At 46.7% G+C, this 18432-nt stretch overlaps 2 protein-coding genes across 2 annotated transcripts in view; one reads left to right on the top strand and one right to left on the bottom strand.

Annotated features, from left to right (window-relative positions):
- LOC108797723 overlaps nucleotides 1-7845 on the top strand; it is a 46575-nt gene extending 38730 nt beyond the window's left edge. The window contains exons 10-16 of the mRNA XM_018569375.1: nucleotides 1773-1885; nucleotides 1978-2068; nucleotides 3053-3136; nucleotides 4601-5191; nucleotides 5483-5848; nucleotides 6086-6815; nucleotides 7068-7845. Of these exons, the coding sequence (XP_018424877.1) occupies nucleotides 1773-1885; nucleotides 1978-2068; nucleotides 3053-3136; nucleotides 4601-5191; nucleotides 5483-5848; nucleotides 6086-6815; nucleotides 7068-7845 (2753 nt within the window). The remainder of the gene's footprint in view (nucleotides 1-1772; nucleotides 1886-1977; nucleotides 2069-3052; nucleotides 3137-4600; nucleotides 5192-5482; nucleotides 5849-6085; nucleotides 6816-7067) is intronic.
- A 6271-nt stretch (nucleotides 7846-14116) lies between these two features.
- Nucleotides 14117-18432, bottom strand: part of LOC108797724 (zinc finger protein 850-like) — a 73363-nt gene continuing 69047 nt past the window's right edge. Inside the window, exon 8 of the mRNA XM_018569376.1 lies at nucleotides 14117-14960. Coding sequence (XP_018424878.1) covers nucleotides 14117-14960 — 844 coding nt within the window. The remainder of the gene's footprint in view (nucleotides 14961-18432) is intronic.

Raw genomic sequence — 18432 nt, forward strand, 5'->3', positions numbered from 1 at the left:
CATTGGCTCTGTCATACATTTGTTCTGCCACTCTTGACTAACCCAGAGGACTAACTCAACCAGGTAGCTGAAGTAGTCCTGTCCTCCAGTTGCCAAACATAAACCGTAGTAATGTAATTGCATTTATTCAGGATATAGTTACAACATCTATTGATGTGTTTCCTACAGATGGATCCAGGAACAGAAATACCCCAGAGAGATGTCCCCGTCCTCTGTATTCCCAGGATTCCACACAGGAACATCAGGAGATCCCTCAGACCCGTCCTCTGTATTCCTGGGATTCCACACAGGAACATCAGGAGATCCCTCAGACTCATCCTCTGTATTCCCGGGATTCCACACAGGAACATCAGGAGATCCCTCAGGCCGGTCCTCTGTATTCCCGGGACTCCACACAGGAACATCAGGAGATCCCTCTGACCCGTCCTCTGTATTCCCGGGACTCCACACAGGAACATCAGGAGATCCCTCAGACCCGTCCTCTCTATTCCCGGGATTCCACAGAAGAACATCAGGAGATCCCTCAGGCCTGTCCTCTGTATTCCCGGGACTCCACACAGGAACATCAGGAGATCCCTCTGACCCGTCCTCTGTATTCCCGGGACTCCACACAGGAACATCAGGAGATCCCTCAGACCCGTCCTGTCTATTCCCGGGATTCCACACAAGACCATCAGGAGATCCCTCAGGCCCGTCCTCTGTATTCCCAGGATTCCACACAGGAACATCAGGAGATCCCTCGAGAACATCAGGAGATCCCTCGGGAACATCAGAAGACCCCTCAGGAACATCAGAAGATCCCTCAGGAACATCAGAGGATCCCTCAGGAACAACAGGAGATCCCTCAGGAGCATCAGGAGATCCCTCAAGATGATCAGGTAGATGGAACAAAAGACCTGGTCAAAGAGCAGATCCTATGCTTTGACAAGGCAGGGCAAATGAACAGTATAATTTAATGCCGCCCTCCCCAGCAGCACATACCGTATATACTCGAGTATAAGCCGTCCCGAATATAAGCCGAGGTACCTAATTTTAGCCAAAAAAACTGGGAAAAAGTATTGGCCCGAATATAAGCCGAGGGTGGGAAATGAGGCAGCTACTGGTAGATAGATACCAATAAAATGACATTAATATTTATTTAAAAGAAAAATAACCTAGCTCTGTAAGTGGAAAAGGGGGTACAGGGCTACATATCATGTACTACGGATCATTTAACCCATTCATATTAGCAGAGGATAATTGTAAATCTATTGTTCAGTGCACTCTATATGTAGTATATATGACATGTACATATAGAGTGCCTGCAACAATACATTTACAATGATCCTCTGCTAACATGAATGGGTTAAATGATCCATAGTACAGGGCTACATACAGATCATTTAATACATTCATGTTAGTATAATTGTAAATGTATACTCACCTTCCTTTTTACTCCCCTGGGGGCAAGTAGTAAAGGAAGGAAGTCCTAAGTTGTTGTAGTCAAAGCTTACACTGGGTTGAGGACTCTCCCAGTCACATGAGACAGTGCAGGGCCAATAACAGGCATCAGCGATGTCACATGGGCAGTGGAGTGGAGTCACGTGCTCCTCCATATCCTGTAGTACTGGGTGTTTTCTGCCCCCAGTCAGTGGATGCACAGAGCATTAGGGGAACAAAAGAAAGGTATGTGCTGCTGGTGATGAGGTCATTCAGACAAAGAACATAAGGTTATTTCAGTCCAACCGACCAATGACTAACAAATGTATTCCATGAAAATACTTCCAATTCAGCGTCCGAAGGTATAACCATCATGGCGGATAGAGCTGAAAGATACGTGCTTAGTAAATCGAGCATATTGACAGTCAATGGGGGCTTGTCAGCCATTGGTTGTTCGAACTTGATAGTAGGAGTACAATCTCATCTATTGGGACTTGAAGACTAGAAAATGTCCATTTAGCCTCCGCTGATATATACTTTGTGTTTTATGTTATTCAGGATGAAAATCTAAATAATGTTAAAGTTGAAGTGAAGGAGGAAACAGATGAGCCGTGTAAGGAGGAGGAAATTCCCCCAGAGATGAGCACAGGTGAGGAATGAACACTAAGAGGTGCATTTGTAAAAAAAGAAAAAGTGGCAAAAGCCGATAGTCCTGTGAAAGAGAGTGAATCTGGAAAATACCACATTGTGTCCACTAGATGGAGCTAAACATAACAGGAAATACGTATTTAGTTCCTCGGCTCCATCTAGTGGCCGTAATGTGGTATTTTCCTGATTCACTCTAACTTTATCATTGAATTATATCTGGCTGGGAACAAAAATATACTAATTAGAGGTGCACCGAAATGGAAATTTCAAAACCGAAATAAAAAAAATTGTCAGGCCGAAACCAAAAATGATTTTTTATTTAAACTTTTTCAAATATTTTATTTTCATGTATTTTTTTATAAACTTTTTACATTTTTTATATTTATTTATTCATTTTTTATTAAATATTTTTTATTTTTTACTTAGATGTCCTTAATTATTTACAAACACTCGGCGATCACTGATCACTGAGTGTTTGCTCTCGCTCTCCTCTCTGACACGCTGTCACAGGAGGCTGAGTCACAGGAGCTCAGCCTCCTGTGACACACCGCGGGCTGTCTCCGCCCACACACCGCTCTGCCGGACTGTGATAGGAGGCTGAGCGGTGTGGGAGGAGAGACGCCGGCCCCTCACAGCTCTCACCTCCCGCAGCGCTTGGCCGGCTGTCACTTTCTCTCCTCCCCGCTGGGACACAGAGCAGCGCCCAGCGGGGAGGAAAGAAACCAGGGATGCGCCAATGTATCGGCAGGAAAATGGCACTTTCGCCATTTGCCCGATATGTTTCGGCGGCCGATATATCGGTGCATCCCTAATACTAATAACATTTGCCCCATTCACAAAGAACGAATGTCCATGCCGGGTTGCAGGATTCATATTTTTATAAACACACCCCTAATGGGGGACAATTTATAAAGCAGCAGTATGACCTTACCGTGGCCATATCACTGCTCAGTACGGGGGGCTTCACTCTCCTCTTTATTCACAGACACCGGAGACACTCAGGGGGACGTCAAAGCTGAGGAGGAGGAAGAAGGACGCGTGAGGATTAAAGAGGAGGACATTTCTACAGGTGTGTATTCAACACGAAACAAAGGGAAATGCATTTTTCTTGCCTAATACTTCTTTCAACATGTTTTTTAACAGCCGCATTCCTGTATAAAACTAGTCCAGTATGGGAGAACTCGGGCAGGCTTGACAACACTGCTTTGAATATTGGTTCAGCAGAGGCAGCGTTTACAGCTGACTACAGGAAGTTAGGGTCTCATGCGATTAAGGAAATATGGGGAAATGAGCATGCATGGCTTGCAGGCATACACATAGGGATCTCTTTATAAACAATTCACCCTGCAAATCTCTGTGAATGTTCGCTCTGTGCAAATAGAGGCACAATAAACGTTTTTAGTATTTAATGTGTTTTCTAGGTTGAATGTAACATTTGGAAACTACTATTCATGGCCACCAGATGGAGCTGAGGAGCATAGGAAAGGAATACTTTAGCTCTATCTAGTGGCCATAATGCTGTATTACATGACATTATAAGATCATTGCTTTTGCCTTTATTGCTTTTGCCTTTATTTCACCGAAATTCACGGGAGAACGGCTCGGTGAATTGTTTATTAATACAACCCTTAAAGTGAATCTAAACCCAATATTTGAATGGAATACATTGCAGCTTAAAAGGCTTTAGGTGTGGTGACTGCTTTAGTTCTTCGTACTCAGTATTTTCTTTACCAGTTGAGACCTGATGATCATGCCAGTAACACACTTCCTGTCCTAGGGTGACAACGTGTAACCACTGAGCTGTGTTTATGGCAACTCTCAAGAGTATTTCAGAGGAGCTGGAAGGAGCCTCTTGCTATCCCTTCTGATCTACCCAACTTGATCTGACTCTGGAGGTAGCCTGTGGTTGGGCAGCTCAACGACAGTCTCCAATGGGTGATACAGGAAGCAACTCAGAGATCGGACAACAAAGAAGAGCACCATACCAAATCAGATCTCAAGAGTCCATAAAAAGTTTAATAATTATGTATATATCAGACAGCCAACATGTTTTGGGGGCAGGCACAACCCCATTCCTCAGTTGGAAATGAAGGATTGGAGCAAGAACTCAAAAATGGGACCTCATGAGAAATGGGTCATTTCCCAAACAAATAGAATGTAGGCAGCAGTTTGAAGGACCTTCCAAATTTTTGAGTTATTGCTTCAGTCCTTCATTTCCATAATTTCAAGCCCTGAAGTAGACTGGAGTTCTTTTAAAGGTTCTTACAGTTCCCTGAGGAGCTCATATCCATGATGACATGGTTTGATGAGTTTGGAGTGGAGGAACTGGAGTGGCCTACACAGAATCCTGACCTCAATCCTACTGAACACCTTTGGGATGGACTGGAACATTAATTGTGAGCTGCCAGGTCTTCTCATCCAATATCAGAACCTGACCTCACAAATGGTCTTTTGGCTGAATGGGCACAAATTCCTGCAGACACACTTCAAAATCTTGTGGAGAGCCTTCCTAGATGAGTGAAGGCCCTTCTAGGGAGAAAAGCAAAGGCTCCTCTAGGAAGAAGAGCGAATGCTCCTCTAGGAAGAAGAGCAAAGACACCTCTAAGAAGAAGAGTGAAGGCTTATCTAGGAAGAAGAGTGAAGGCTCCTCTAAGAAGAAGAGTGAAGGCTCCTCTAGGAAGAAGAGGGAAGGCTCCTCTAGGAAGGAGAGTGAAGGCCCCTCTAGGAAGGAGAAGTGAAGGCCCCTCTAGGAAGGAGAGTGAAGGCCCCTCTAGGAAGGAGAGTGAAGGCCCCTCTAGGAAGGAGAGTGAAGGCCCCTCTAGGAAGGAGAGTGAAGGCCCCTCTAGGAAGGAGAGTGAAGGCCCCTCTAGGAAGGAGAGTGAAGGCCCCTCTAGAAAGGAGAGTGAAGGCTCCTCTAGGAAGACGATGGAAAGCTCCTCTAGGAAGACGAGGGAAGGCTCCTCGAGGAAGATGAGGGAAGGCTCCTCTAGGAAGATGAGGGAAGGCTCCTCTAGGAAGACGAGGGAAGGCTCCTCTAGGAAGACGAGGGAAGGCTCCTGTAGGAAAAAGAGGGAAGGCTCCACTAGGAATAAGAGCGAAGACTCCTCTACGAAGAAGAGCGAAGGCTCCTCCTAGGAAGAAGAGAGAAGGCTCCTTTAGGAAGACGAGGGAAGGCTCCTCTAGGAAAAAGAGGGAAGGCTCCTCTAGGAAGAAGAGCGAAGACTCCTCTACGAAGAAGAGCGAAGGCTCCTCCTAGGAAGAAGAGAGAAGGCTCCTTTAGGAAGACGAGGGAAGGCTCCTCTAGGAAAAAGAGGGAAGGCTCCTCTAGGAAGAAGAGCGAAGACTCCTCTACGAAGAAGAGCGAAGGCTCCTCCTAGGAAGAACAGAGAAGGCTCCTTTAGGAAGAAGAGCTAAGGCTCCTCTAGGAAGAAGAGTGAAGGCTCCTTTAGGAACAAGAGCGAAGGCTCCTCTAGGAAGACGAGGGAAGGCCCCTCTAGGAAGAAGAGGGAAGGCCCCTCTAGGAAGAAGAGCGAAGGCTCCTCTAGGAAGAAGAGCGAAGGCTCCTCTAGGAAGAAGAGTGAAGGCTCTTCTAGGAAGAACATCGAAGGTTCCTCTAGGAAGGAGAGCGAAGGCTCTTCTAGGAATAACACCGAAGGCTCTTCTAGGAAGAACAGCGAAGGCTCCTCTAGGCAGAAGAGCGAAGGCTTCTCTAAAAAGGCTCTTAGATACTCCATATTAATGGCCATGTTTTTGGAATGGAATGTCCAGAAAGGTCATAGAGGTGCGATGGTCAGGTGTCCACAAACTATGAACCTATGAATTATTAATAGTATAAAAAGGTATATAGTCTACAGTAGGTACATAATAACCTGGCTTTTGGTTTTATTTATCCTCATTGTAGCCATATTGTACGGAGACGATGTGTAGAAGACAATTCTAAATTCTCTTTACAATGATCTTCTAATGTTGAAGTAGACCGAAGTTCTTTAAAGGTTCTTACCATTCTTATTTCCTCCAGATGGAAGGTACAACGCAGAGAAAGGTCTCATTAGCACACCATATGATGACATCACATCCAGCTTTTCAGTGCATCCCCCCATGATCCCGACTTTCCATCACAGTGGAGAAGTATCACGTGATCCACCTGCACAAGTTGGCAGCCACCCTCATGACTCCTATCGCGGCGCTCACCCTAAAACCCATAGAAGAGGGGAAAAGTTCCCTTGTTCCGAATGCGGCGAATGTTTTACCGAGAGAGCAAAACTCGTCAAACACCAGAAATTCCACAGACAGCAGAAGACGTATTCCTGTCCCCGATGTGGGAAGAGCTTTAAATTCAAATCGGCCCTTATAACACACGAAAGAGTTCATACCGGGGAGAAGCCGTACTTGTGTTCCGAATGCGCAAAATGCTTCACTCGAAAAACCTACCTCCTGAGGCACCAGGCAAGCCACACGGGTGATAAACCCTTTTCCTGTTCTGTGTGTGGGAAATGCTTCACACATAAATCAGCTCTCACCACTCATGAGAAGGTCCACACGGGTGTGAAGCCCTATTCGTGTTCCGAATGCAAGAAGGGTTTCTACCGGAAAACGTCGCTCATCACGCACGAGAAGCTTCACAGAGGGAAGAATCTGTATTCCTGTTCTGAGTGCGGCAAACATTTCACGAACAGGTCGCATTTGGCCACCCATGAGAGGATCCACACCGATGACAAGCCTTTCACCTGCATGGAATGTGGCAAGAGGTTTAACGAAAGGGGGCACCTCATGTGCCACCAGAAGACTCACTCGCGGGAGAAGCCCTATTTGTGTTCTGAATGCGGGGAACGTTTCTTCTATAAAATTCAGCTTGTTAGCCATCAGTTGACTCACACAGGTGGCAATGTGCCGATGGGCTCTGAAAGAGGGAACTGTTTTTCTTGGAAGGTTCAGTTTATCAGGCAGCAGAAGATCTACAAGGGGGAGAAAACGTATTTGTGTACCGAATGCGGGAAGAGCTTCAGCCAGAAACCATCTCTTCTGTTACATCAGAGGACGCACACGGGGGAGAAGCCTTATTCCTGTCCTGAATGCGGCCAGTCATTTTCTTGGAAAGCCCAGTTTCTCCGCCACCAAAGAACTCACACGGGGGACGTGCCATATTCATGTTCAGAATGCGGGAAGTGTTTTACGGAGAAGGCCAGCCTTGTCTCACATCAGAGAACCCACACCGGGGAGAAGCCCTATTTGTGCTCGGAATGTGGGGAATGCTTTTCTTGGAAAGACCAACTTATCCGACACCAGACGACTCACACGGGAGAGACTCCCTTTTCCTGTTCCGAGTGCGGCAAACGTTTTACCCAGAGGTCGAGCCTCGTCTCACATCAGAGGACTCATACCGGCGACAAGCCGTTTGCCTGTTCCGAATGCGTGAAATGTTTTTCCCGCAGGTCAGTCCTCCTTGCGCATGAGAAGGTTCACACGGGGGAGAAGCCATATTCATGTTCCGAATGCGGCAAATGCTTCACCGATAAGTCATACCTTGCCATCCATGGGAGGATCCACACGGGCGATCGGCCATATTCATGCAGCGAGTGTGGGAGGCAGTTTACCTACAAATCAGCTTTGGTTAGGCACAAGAGAGTCCACACAGGCCAGAACCCTTATTCCTGTCCTGAATGTGACAAGCGCTTTCCAAAGAGGTCCTCCCTGAAATCGCATTTCAGTTGTCATGGGGATGGGAGGTTTCTGGGTCAGGATGCAACGGTTTTCGCACCTGGGCAAAAACGGGACTGAGAACTGAATGAGAAGGAAGGAGTGTTCATGGAAGTCCATAGTTTTCATCCTTGTCTCCAACCTGACTGAATGTTTGAAGACAAGTACCTGCTCTGGTTGGTCTGCTGGAGCACGAGGAGACAATGCGTGTTGAGGTCAGACAGTAGAAGGAAGTCATCTGAGAGAACCAACACTCTTAGCAAAGGTGGCCTTGGACAAAGTCAGTAGAGACAAAAGGACAACTATACAGCTCATCTCACTGGATATTTCAAGTGACTGGTGATAATATAAGTAAGCTCCTCATCTAATACATTCCAGAAGAAGAGACTCCAAAAAGATTTTAAAGATAAAAGATTTTTGTATTTTAAAGTAAAGGAGAAGTTTGGAAATCATTGAGCATATTTGTTTAGAGAAACTCACATGGAAGGGGTTGCAGGAGAACCTATAAGGGAAATCGAGGTGAACCTCCCATATGGGTTCTGCAAGTCAACCATGAAGTAGGCCAACGGGCAATACATCTGTCCCCGTGCAGGTGGTCGCTCGTACTGTTCATCTAGTTCACATGTGTCAAACTCAAGGCCCAGGGGCCGAATCTGGCCCACCAGGCCATTTCCTAGACTTCTACTTTCAGATCTAGGCAGATCAAGTTACTAAAACCAGTGATAATGGAATGCAGAGGCAATTATGATAAAGATTAGATACATTTATATAGTCTTACAGGCCCTTTGAGGGCAACCATAATGTTGATGCGGCCCACGATTTAATTGAGTTTAACACCCCTGAACTAGGGTATGGTTTGGATGGTCCTGAACTGAGATGCTGATGGAGTTCAATATGGTCTGAAGGATGAGGCTATAGGCCCCAAAAAAGTGGAGGTGGTAGAGACGCCCAGATGTGGTGGATGAACAATGGAATCTTTTCACGTGAGGTCTTCAACAATTTCTATTGTATAAAGGGTACAACAATCAAATAAACCGTCGTCGCATTCTGTGGCTCTAAGAAAAATCAGAGCCACAAAATGGATTGGCCCTGCTGTGTGAATATATAAGGTTGGTAGGTGCGTAGACTTGTCCTCACTGGGGTCAATGACTGATGTAAAAGGCTTGTAGATTCCATTACATGCTGCAGAATTTGTCAGTGTTGTCAATAAAGCTTTGCAATGCTTAGTAGAAGCTTGCTGTACATTCTGCCGCTATACAGACTGAAGCCTTTGAAGGCCTAAAAAAAGGGGACCCACTCCCCTAGTATGGCCCACACCGCTTCACTCACCATTGGAAGTGAAACACCTGCCATTTACGGTTATGGGGAGCATGTGACCCGCTCCTTCTCCACCCACGTGACAGAACTGGTGATTGGTCGCATAGCCATCTGTGGTTGGAGTCAGTGTCCTGATCCCTTTATGAGCTCCAAGTCACAGGGGACAGAAAGGAAGATAAGTGTGCAGCGTTAAAGCTAACCTGTTACTTTGCCCATGTGCATACTAGGGTCATTCATAGGTAGATCACGCAAAATAAATGATTGGATTGGATCAGATGTCAAGTTTGTATCAGTCTTCTGTTGCCTCTTTTTTGGGGTTTGTGAACCTATTACTTTGGCCACTACCTTGCGAGCCCACTTAAGTGTTCCATTGCGGTGCGTTATAGCACAGGTTAATGTGTAATGCGTTACGACAATCCATTTATTACGAATGGGCTGCCAATGTACCGCAATGGATGCCAAAACCGGTATGATCCATTTTGAACAACACAGCGTAGGGCATGGTGCCCTGCTGTGTGTTGGGGTTCATTGTACAATGTGTTGGGGTTCCATAAACAATAAATGGCACCACACAGAGCGGGTGCATTGCCATGCGTTGTGGCAATGCGCAAGTATGGATGGGCCCATGTGATTTTTATCAATTCAATAGATGTTTTTTGTTACTCCAATATAGACAATTAAAGGTGCTAATTGTTCGTTTAAAGCAGGGGTAGCCAAACTCCGGCCCTCCAGCTGTGGTGAAACTACAAATCCCATGAAGCATCTCTCTCCGGGAGTCATGTCTGTGGCTGTGAGAATCGTGCAATGCCTCATGGGATTTGTAGTTTCACCACAGCTGGAGGGCCGCAGTTTGGCCATCCCTGGTTTAATGGAACCAATTTGTATTATGCTAATATCGGAGGGAAGAATCAAAGTTATAACTTAGATGGTCATTTAGGACAGGGAACGGTTATCTTGTTCCTTCAAAGTGGACTTCAACTCTAAAATGAAACGGGAGAGGTCCATGGATGACCCCACAATACAGAAACATCTAACGTCAGGTTGGTATAAAACACAAGGCTCTCCAGCACTTCCGGATCATAAGGAGTCTTAAGTGGTTCACTGCCTTCCAGATGCATCTTGGGAAAATAGTGTCATCAAGATTCCTCTCTCCTAATCTTTCATAAAACTGCGGCCCCGAAGTTCCTACATTCCAGGTTTTGTTCCTCATGTGTCCACTACGGGAATATACATGAAATCCAGCAGATAGGAGTTAGAATGTGGTCAGCCATTTGCAGTAAATTCCATATGGCAGCAGAACGTCTCCCAGGCAGCTTGCAGGAGGCCGCACATCGTAGGCAACATGAACCGGCTCCCATAAGACTCCAAGTCCATGAATGTGCAGGATGACCAAGAATTAGGTGACTTCATAATTAAAGGACTTGTCAGGTTGGGACTCTGGAAGAAGTTCCATGAGGCTAACAGTGGTGAGGAGGTCATGAAGATGCCCATATAAAAGGTCAGTGGGGGGTTGGACTCTGGAACTGAAGACGTTCCGAGGTGCTAACATTGGTAAGAAGATCTTGTAGATGATCAGCATGATTGTTCCTGGTGCGTGACTCAACATGTACTAACACTAGGTAGAATTGTTTGAGAAAGTGAAGATTCAGTGGTTAGGTTGAGGTGGGATAGGCTTCCCTGAAGAGATGAGTCTTTAGGGATTACCTGAAGGCAGACATAGTAGAAGATAGCCGGACAGGTTGGGGTAAGGCGTTCCAGAGGATTGGAGAGACTCTAGAGAAGTCCTGAAGGCGAGCATGGGAGGAGGGAGCTAGAAAGCTGGAGATGAGGGGACGGTTAGGGTGATACTTTGAGATGAGGTTGGAGATATAGCCGGGGGCAGAGTGGTGGATGGCTTTATATGTTGTTAACATTTGGAATTTTATCCTTTGGGTAATTGTAAGCCAGTGGAGGGATTGGCAGAGGGAGGCGGGGGATGGAAGCCAGGGGAGGGATTGGCAGAGGGGGGGGGGGGATGGAAGCCAGTGGAGAGATTGGCAGAGGGAGGTGGGGGATGGAAGCCAGTGGAGAGATTGGCAGAGGGAGGTGGGGGATGGAAGCCAGTGGAGAGATTGGCAGAGGGAGGTGGGGGATGGAAGCCAGTGGAGAGATTGGCAGAGGGAGGTGGGGGATGGAAGCCAGTGGAGAGATTGGCAGAGGGAGGTGGGGGATGGAAGCCAGTGGAGAGATTGGCAGAGGGAGGTGGGGGATGGAAGCCAGTGGAGAGATTGGCAGAGGGAGGTGGGGGATGGAAGCCAGTGGAGAGATTGGCAGAGGGAGGTGGGGGATGGAAGCCAGTGGAGAGATTGGCAGAGGGAGGTGGGGGATGGAAGCCAGTGGAGAGATTGGCAGAGGGAGGTGGGGGATGGAAGCCAGTGGAGGGATTGGCAGAGGGGGGCAAGGGATGGAAGCCAGTGGAGGGATTGGCAGAGGAAGGCACATGATGGAAGCCAGCGGAGGGATTGGCAGAGGGAGGCGGGGGATGGAAGCCAGTGGAGGGATTGGCAGAGGGGGGTAGGTACACTAAGCAGTTGGTTAGGTGGATAAATCTAGCAGCATTCATGATAGACTGAAGGGGAGGAGCCTGTGTAGAGGTCGGCCAATGAGGAGGGAGTGGCAATAGTTGAGACGAGAGATAACAAGGGAGTGGATGAGTAGTTTTCATTGGTGAGGAAGGGGAGTATGTTGGAGATGTTACGAAGGTGAAGGCGGCAGGATTTGCATAGTGATTGGATGTGGGGAAGAAAGGTGAGGTCCGAGTCAAGGATGACACCTAGGGCCTTGGCATGGGGGGAGGGCTGGATAGTTGTGTTATCAATCACAACTGAAAAGTTGGGGGAAGGTGCACGGGGGAGGAAATAGGAGCACAAAATTACAAAAAGATTGTTGGGCGTACGAGGTATGCCCAAGGGACTTAGATTATAGGGGGTACCTTGTATTCCTCAGGCCCTGTGTACACCCAGCTATCAGGAATAGTGGCTCCGTACTTAGTTACATGGAATCAGACCGCACACTGCATGCAATACATAGTAACACCCTTAGACATTTATTGGGTGAACATCGAACAGTGATGCTCCCAGACCTTCATACAGCCGTGGTAACCTTTCTATGGAGGTACATGCATGGAGTATGACTCGGTGTAGGGAATGGGGGATTTGGGTTTTCATGGTCACAATGTTGAGCTTTCATTGTGGTTTATGCCAAACATAAGACTTGAAGCTGAATATAGAGGAGTCTGCTAAAGGACGGATGTCTGAGATGCCTGGAGGGGTATATAGAATGTGTGGGAAGGGCGAGAAATGGGGATAATGTTACGGATGGGGGTCAGACATTAGAAGAGGGTGACTAGAGAAAAGATGGTGAAAGGTTATGGCAGCTGATAAAGATCGCCGTGTTACAAACACACATGTACAGCAAACATCATTAAAAAAGATAATTTCTATATTGAAATATTAATTTGCTTGAATAAAAAAAATACATTTTGTTCATATATTTGTATTTCTTATCAGGTAAGTCTAAAGGGTTACATCTGAAAATGTCATCGGTACCAGCAATAGAGTTACAATTCTCCCCTGCTAACATGAATGGGTTAAATGATCCGTAGTACATAATAGTTGTACTATGGATCATGAGTTAGCCCATTCATGTTAGCAGGGCAGAATTGTGAGTGCCTCCCACAAGCTGAGCACCGAGACGCGATCCTGCCCAGCACCGTCTACGAGAGACACCGCGTGAGACTACAGGGATCGGAGTGAAACTGTGAGTAAGGGAAGCTGGGACGGGGCTGGCTGTAAATCTATTGCTGGAGTGTACTGGACGTGTGTAATGTATATGTAGTACATATATACAGCACACACCTCCACTACACTCCAGCAATAGATTTACAATTCTCCCCTGCTAACATGAATGGGTTAAATCATGATCCATAGTACATAATTCTCCTACCATGGATCATTTAAAGTCACCTGTCCCTTTAAAAAAAAAAAAAAAAAGTATCGGTAATTGGTGTCGGCAAGTACATGAGGGGAAGTACTTGTACTTGGTCCTGAAAAAGTGGCATCGGGACAACCCTAACAAAAGCAAACATTCTTAATATATTTTATTTGCAGGTCGATTGTATTGTGATGTAATACTGCAACATGGCCACTAGATGGAGCTGAGGAGCATAGAAAATAAATACTGTGCTCCTCAGCTCCATCTAGTGGCCATAATGTGATATTACATCACAATACATTCAACCTGAAAAGAAAATATATCAAGAATGGTTGTTTTTGCAATTTTTTGCAAAAGCGAATTGTTTATAAATAGACATCTTGGTATCGCCATTGTTGGTGGTGATTGGTACATCACATGCTGCTTGCGAGTTTTGTACCGCTGCTGTTAATAGAAATAAGTTTTTAATAATAAATGATCGAATGCCACAGAATACATTGGAGTGCCTTTTATTCCTACTAATATATCCCTACTGTATACAAAATCAGTACAATTGCAGCGGGGCTACTTGCACCCTGCAAGAGGTACGGTAGGTACACAGCTTTGTCTAGGAGCTGGAGTAAAGCAGATTTACTTACCTGATCCCTACTCCCCTGATGGTCAGTGATTTCTTACCCCCCTCCGCTCCAGCTGGAGGAATGTCCCTTGGCATCCTCGCCTCTAATGCAGATCTGGGGAACTTCATTAGACATGATGATGTCAGTGGCCCTGCAGAGCGAAGAGGCTGCCAGGACTGGTCTAGCAGGCCATAGGGAGCCATTGGGATTGGGGATCAAGTGAGCAAATCTGCTTTACTCCAGCCCCTAGACAAAAATGAAGTCAAGTGGGGGAGGGGGGTAGCCCCACTAGACCTCATCACTTCATTTGTTTGCCCCGAAGGCGGGCTTTAATGATGCTATTTGGTAGGTGGCACCGACCTGAAAAGATAAGGTGAGCTTGTCTCTGGGGAATTTTTTGACATCTTCCCACATTCTGTTTTTTATTTTTGAATAGGAACCCGTTGTCACCTGTGGGAGCTGAGATGTGACATCAGTGAGGACCTCTCGGAGAACCGCCTCCCACAATCAGAACAGGAATACGGACGGTCCCCGGAGTGGACTCTCTCATGTCTCAGCAGACTCGACCGGTGGTTAAAGCCTTTCCCGCACTGAGGACATGAATACGGGCAATGGCTGATGTGAATTTTTTGATGCGCAATGAGATTGGACTTGTTAGTGTAACATTTTCCACACTCCAAACAACAAAAGGGCCTTTCCCCCGTGTGCGACGTCTGGTGAGCAACAAGGTCTTTCCTCTTGAAAAAACATTTTCCACATTCTGCACATGAATATGGTTTCTCGGCGGTGTGAGTCCTCTGGTGGGAGCTGAGATAGTATCGGTGGGTGAAAGATTTGCCGCATTCGGTGCAGGAAAACGGTTTCTCCCCCGTGTGAGCCTTCTCGTGCCTAGTGAGGCGCGACTTTTCATTAAAGCATTTCCCACACTCAGAACACGAATGCGGCTTCTCCCCAGTATGAAGGTTCTCGTGCATGACGAGCGATGACTTCCGGGTAAACGTTTTCCCGCATTCAGGGCAGGAAAATGACTTGACCCCCGTGTGCGTCTTCTGATGAGTAATGAGATTTCCGCTCTGAGTAAAAGACTTGCCGCATACGGCACAGGAATACGGCTTCACGGCTGTGTGAGTTCTCTCGTGTGCCATCAGGTGGACTCTCTGGTTAAAACACTTCCCACATTCAGAACACAAAAATGGCTTTTCCCCCGTGTGGGATCTCTGATGGATGATAAGTTTTGTCTTGCGGGTGAAACATTTTCCACACTCAGAACACAGGAAATTCATAGAATGTCTTTGTGCTCTATGATTGGTGACAGCCACGGATTGTTCAGGGGAACCAGACGATGGATCTGAACAGTGAGGTGCTGGATGGAGGTTAGGTGTAGTTGGGTATTCTGGAGAGTCAGATGGGAGGTCATTGTCTTCTTCACTGTCTGAGAAGGAACAGAGTGTTCAGCTGTGTTATTCCTGTTGTGTCTTACAGCTGGAGAAAATTAGATATGGAGGTGGACATAAAGAGGCACATGGAGTGGGACATGAAAGAGGACATGGAGGTTGAAATGGAGTAGGACATGAAGGGGACATGAAAGTGGATGTGGAGGTAGATATGAAGAGGAACATGGAGGGGGCCATGGATCTGGACATGAAGGGGAACATGTAAGAGTACATGGAGGTTGATATGAAGAGGGACATGGAGTAGGATATGAAGAGGGACATGGAGGGGGCCATGGAGTAGGATATGAAGGACATGAAAGGGGACATGGAGGCAGATATGAGGTGGGCCATGGAGTGGGACATGAAGGCAGACATGAAGAGGGCCATGGAGTGGGACATGGAGAGAGCCATGGAGTTGGACATGAAGGGAAACCTGGAGGTGGACATGGAGAGGGCCATGGAGTGGGACATGGAGAGGGCCATGGAGTTGGACATGGAGAGGGCCATGGAGTTGGACATGAAGAGGGTCATGGAGGCAGACATGAAGGGAAACCTGGAGGTGGACCTGAAGGTAGTCATGGAGTGGCACATAAAGGGAAACCTGGGGGTGGACATGGAGTGGGACATGAAGGGGGACAGACACGATTATAGAGCTCCAGCTTGCCAGTGAAAGGCGGGATAATGTTTAGAAGAAGCTTTTGACAAAATGGATAGTCAAGCTCAACAACAATTCAAGAGTTCAGAAGTAACCCATCACTGGTCGGAGAGTATGTGGCCATGTCAGCACACCTCCGTTCTACGATGTTGCTTAAGCTGGACCAAAAATTCTGGGGCTAACAGTGACTGCAGCCAATCAGCTGTTCCGGTATTCAGAAAGCGGCACACCTGCTGTTGTCAGACTACAATTCCCCGATCTACACTGCTTAGTGTGGAGGGGAATCAAGCGTTTTTTCTTGTTTAGCCCCATGAATGTTAAAGGACATTTCTGCATCTATGTCAGTCATATATGTACTTTTACTGCCCTTTAGACTTCTAAATTTGAAATATATCAGTTGTATTTCCCCCTCTAGTGGCTCTTTGTATGTGATATCTCTTGGCTGGTAACACACAATGACATGATGTGAGGAGGAGAGCCGGAGTCTAATAGAGGCTGATGGCTCCTGACTCCCCCCACTAGAAACATTCCGTCCCCCCATTACTGTCTACTGACAGAGGAGGGGGGAGAAGAAGAGATTGTTGTAGTGACTGAACAAGGAGAATCTGGGACTAATTTCTGGATTTAGTGTTTATTACTCACCTGAGCTGATCTCTAGAGAACGTTCCTCTTCCTTACACGGCTCATCACTTCCCTCCAACATTTCTTCATCAACTTTAACAACAATTAGGCCTTCATCCTGGACAAGACACAATGTAACATCTATTTAACAGGTTTGGATGTATGATTTAAGATGAAACACAAGAATATCAGGTTACTTTAGATCTCTCCCATCTACCTGATCCTCCTGAGGGATCTCCTGATGTTCCTGTGTGGAATCCCGGGAATACAGAGGACGGGTCTGAGGGATCTCCTGATGCTCCTGTGTGGAATCCCGGGAATACAGAGGACGGGCCTGAGGGATCTCCTGATGTTCCTGTGTGGAATCCCGGGAATACAGAGGACGGGCCTGAGGGATCTCCTGATGTTCCTGTGTGGAATCCCGGGAATACAGAGGACGGGGACATCTCTCTGGGGTATTTCTGTTCCTGGATCCATCTGTAGGAAACACACACACTGACTGAATACATTGTTTCTATGTCTTTATATCAGAGGATGTGTGTATCTAGGGGGATCCTCAATACTCAAGAAATGAAAGTCTCCTCTTACCCGGTGATGTGAGGGGCGGCCGGTTCTCCATCATGACGTCCTTGTAGAGATCCCGGTGTCCTTCTATATACTTCCACTCCTCCATGGAGAAATAGACAGAGACATCCTGACACCGTATAGGAACCTGACACAATGATACCGTCACCACCCAGACACATCCCTGGTCTGTTCCTGGATCATGTCCCAGAATTCCCGGCACCGCTCACCTCTCCCGTCAGCAGCTCAATGATCTTCTGGGTGACTTCTAGGATCTTCTTGTCATTGTTGCTCTCAGCTGCCAAGAAAGGAAGTGAAGGTCCGATCATGGGCCTCTGGCTCTCGCAGCATCCTTCTGACATACAGGGATGGCTGTTTTGTGTGACATTGTCAGTAGACTTCTTCTTTAATAATGTGTACTCCTGCGGATTAACAAATACATACATCTTACCGTAAAAGGTAGAGTACTTCGAAATGTCATGCAAGGCCCGCTTTAATAGAGATAAGAGTGATGTCATGTGACCTCCCAGAATCCTCCTCACCTCTCCGGTCAGGTCTGTGTTATATTAATAGAGATAAGAGTGACGTCATGTGACCTCCCAGAATCCTCCTCATCTCTCCGGTCAGGTCTGTGTTTTATTATTAGAGATTAAAGTGAAGTCATGTGACCTCCCAGGATCCTCCTCACCTCTCCGGTCTGTGTTTTATTAATAGAGATAAGAGTGACGTCATGTGACCTCCCAGAATCCTCCTCAGCTCTCCGGTCAGGTCTGTGTTTTATTATTAGAGATTAAAGTGAAGTCATGTGACCTCCCAGGATCCTCCTCACCTCTCCGGTCTGTGTTTTATTAATAGAGATAAGAGTGACGTCATGTGACCTCCCAGAATCCTCCTCAGCTCTCCGGTCAGGTCTGTGTTTTATTATTAGAGATTAAAGTGAAGTCATGTGACCTCCCAGGATCCTCCTCACCTCTCCGGTCTGTGTTTTATTAATAGAGATAAGAGTGACGTCATGTGACCTCCCAGAATCCTCCTCACCTCTCCGGTCAGGTCTGTGTTTTATTAATAGAGATAAGAGTGACGTCATGTGACCTCCCAGAATCCTCCTCACCTCTCCCATCAGGTCTGTGTCTTATTAATAGAGATAAGAGTGATGTCATGTGACCTCCCAGAATCATCCTCACCTCTCCGGTCAGGTCTGTGTTTTATTATTAGAGATTAAAGTGACGTCATGTGACCTCCCAGAATCCTCCTCACCTCTCCGGTCAGGTCTGTGTTTTATTAATAGAGATAAGAGTGACGTCATGTGACCTCCCAGAATCCTCCTCACCTCTCCGGTCAGGTCTGTGTTTTATTAATAAGAGATAAGAGTGATGCCACGTGACCTCCCAGAATCCTCCTCACCTCTCCCGTCAGGTCTGTGTCTTATTAATAGACATAAGAGTGAAGTCATGTGACCTCCTAGAATCCTCCTCACCTCTCCGGTCAG

Source organism: Nanorana parkeri, unplaced genomic scaffold (assembly GCF_000935625.1).
Source record: "Nanorana parkeri isolate BGI_ZX_2015 unplaced genomic scaffold, ASM93562v1 scaffold1326, whole genome shotgun sequence".
Taxonomy (NCBI): domain Eukaryota; kingdom Metazoa; phylum Chordata; class Amphibia; order Anura; family Dicroglossidae; genus Nanorana; species Nanorana parkeri.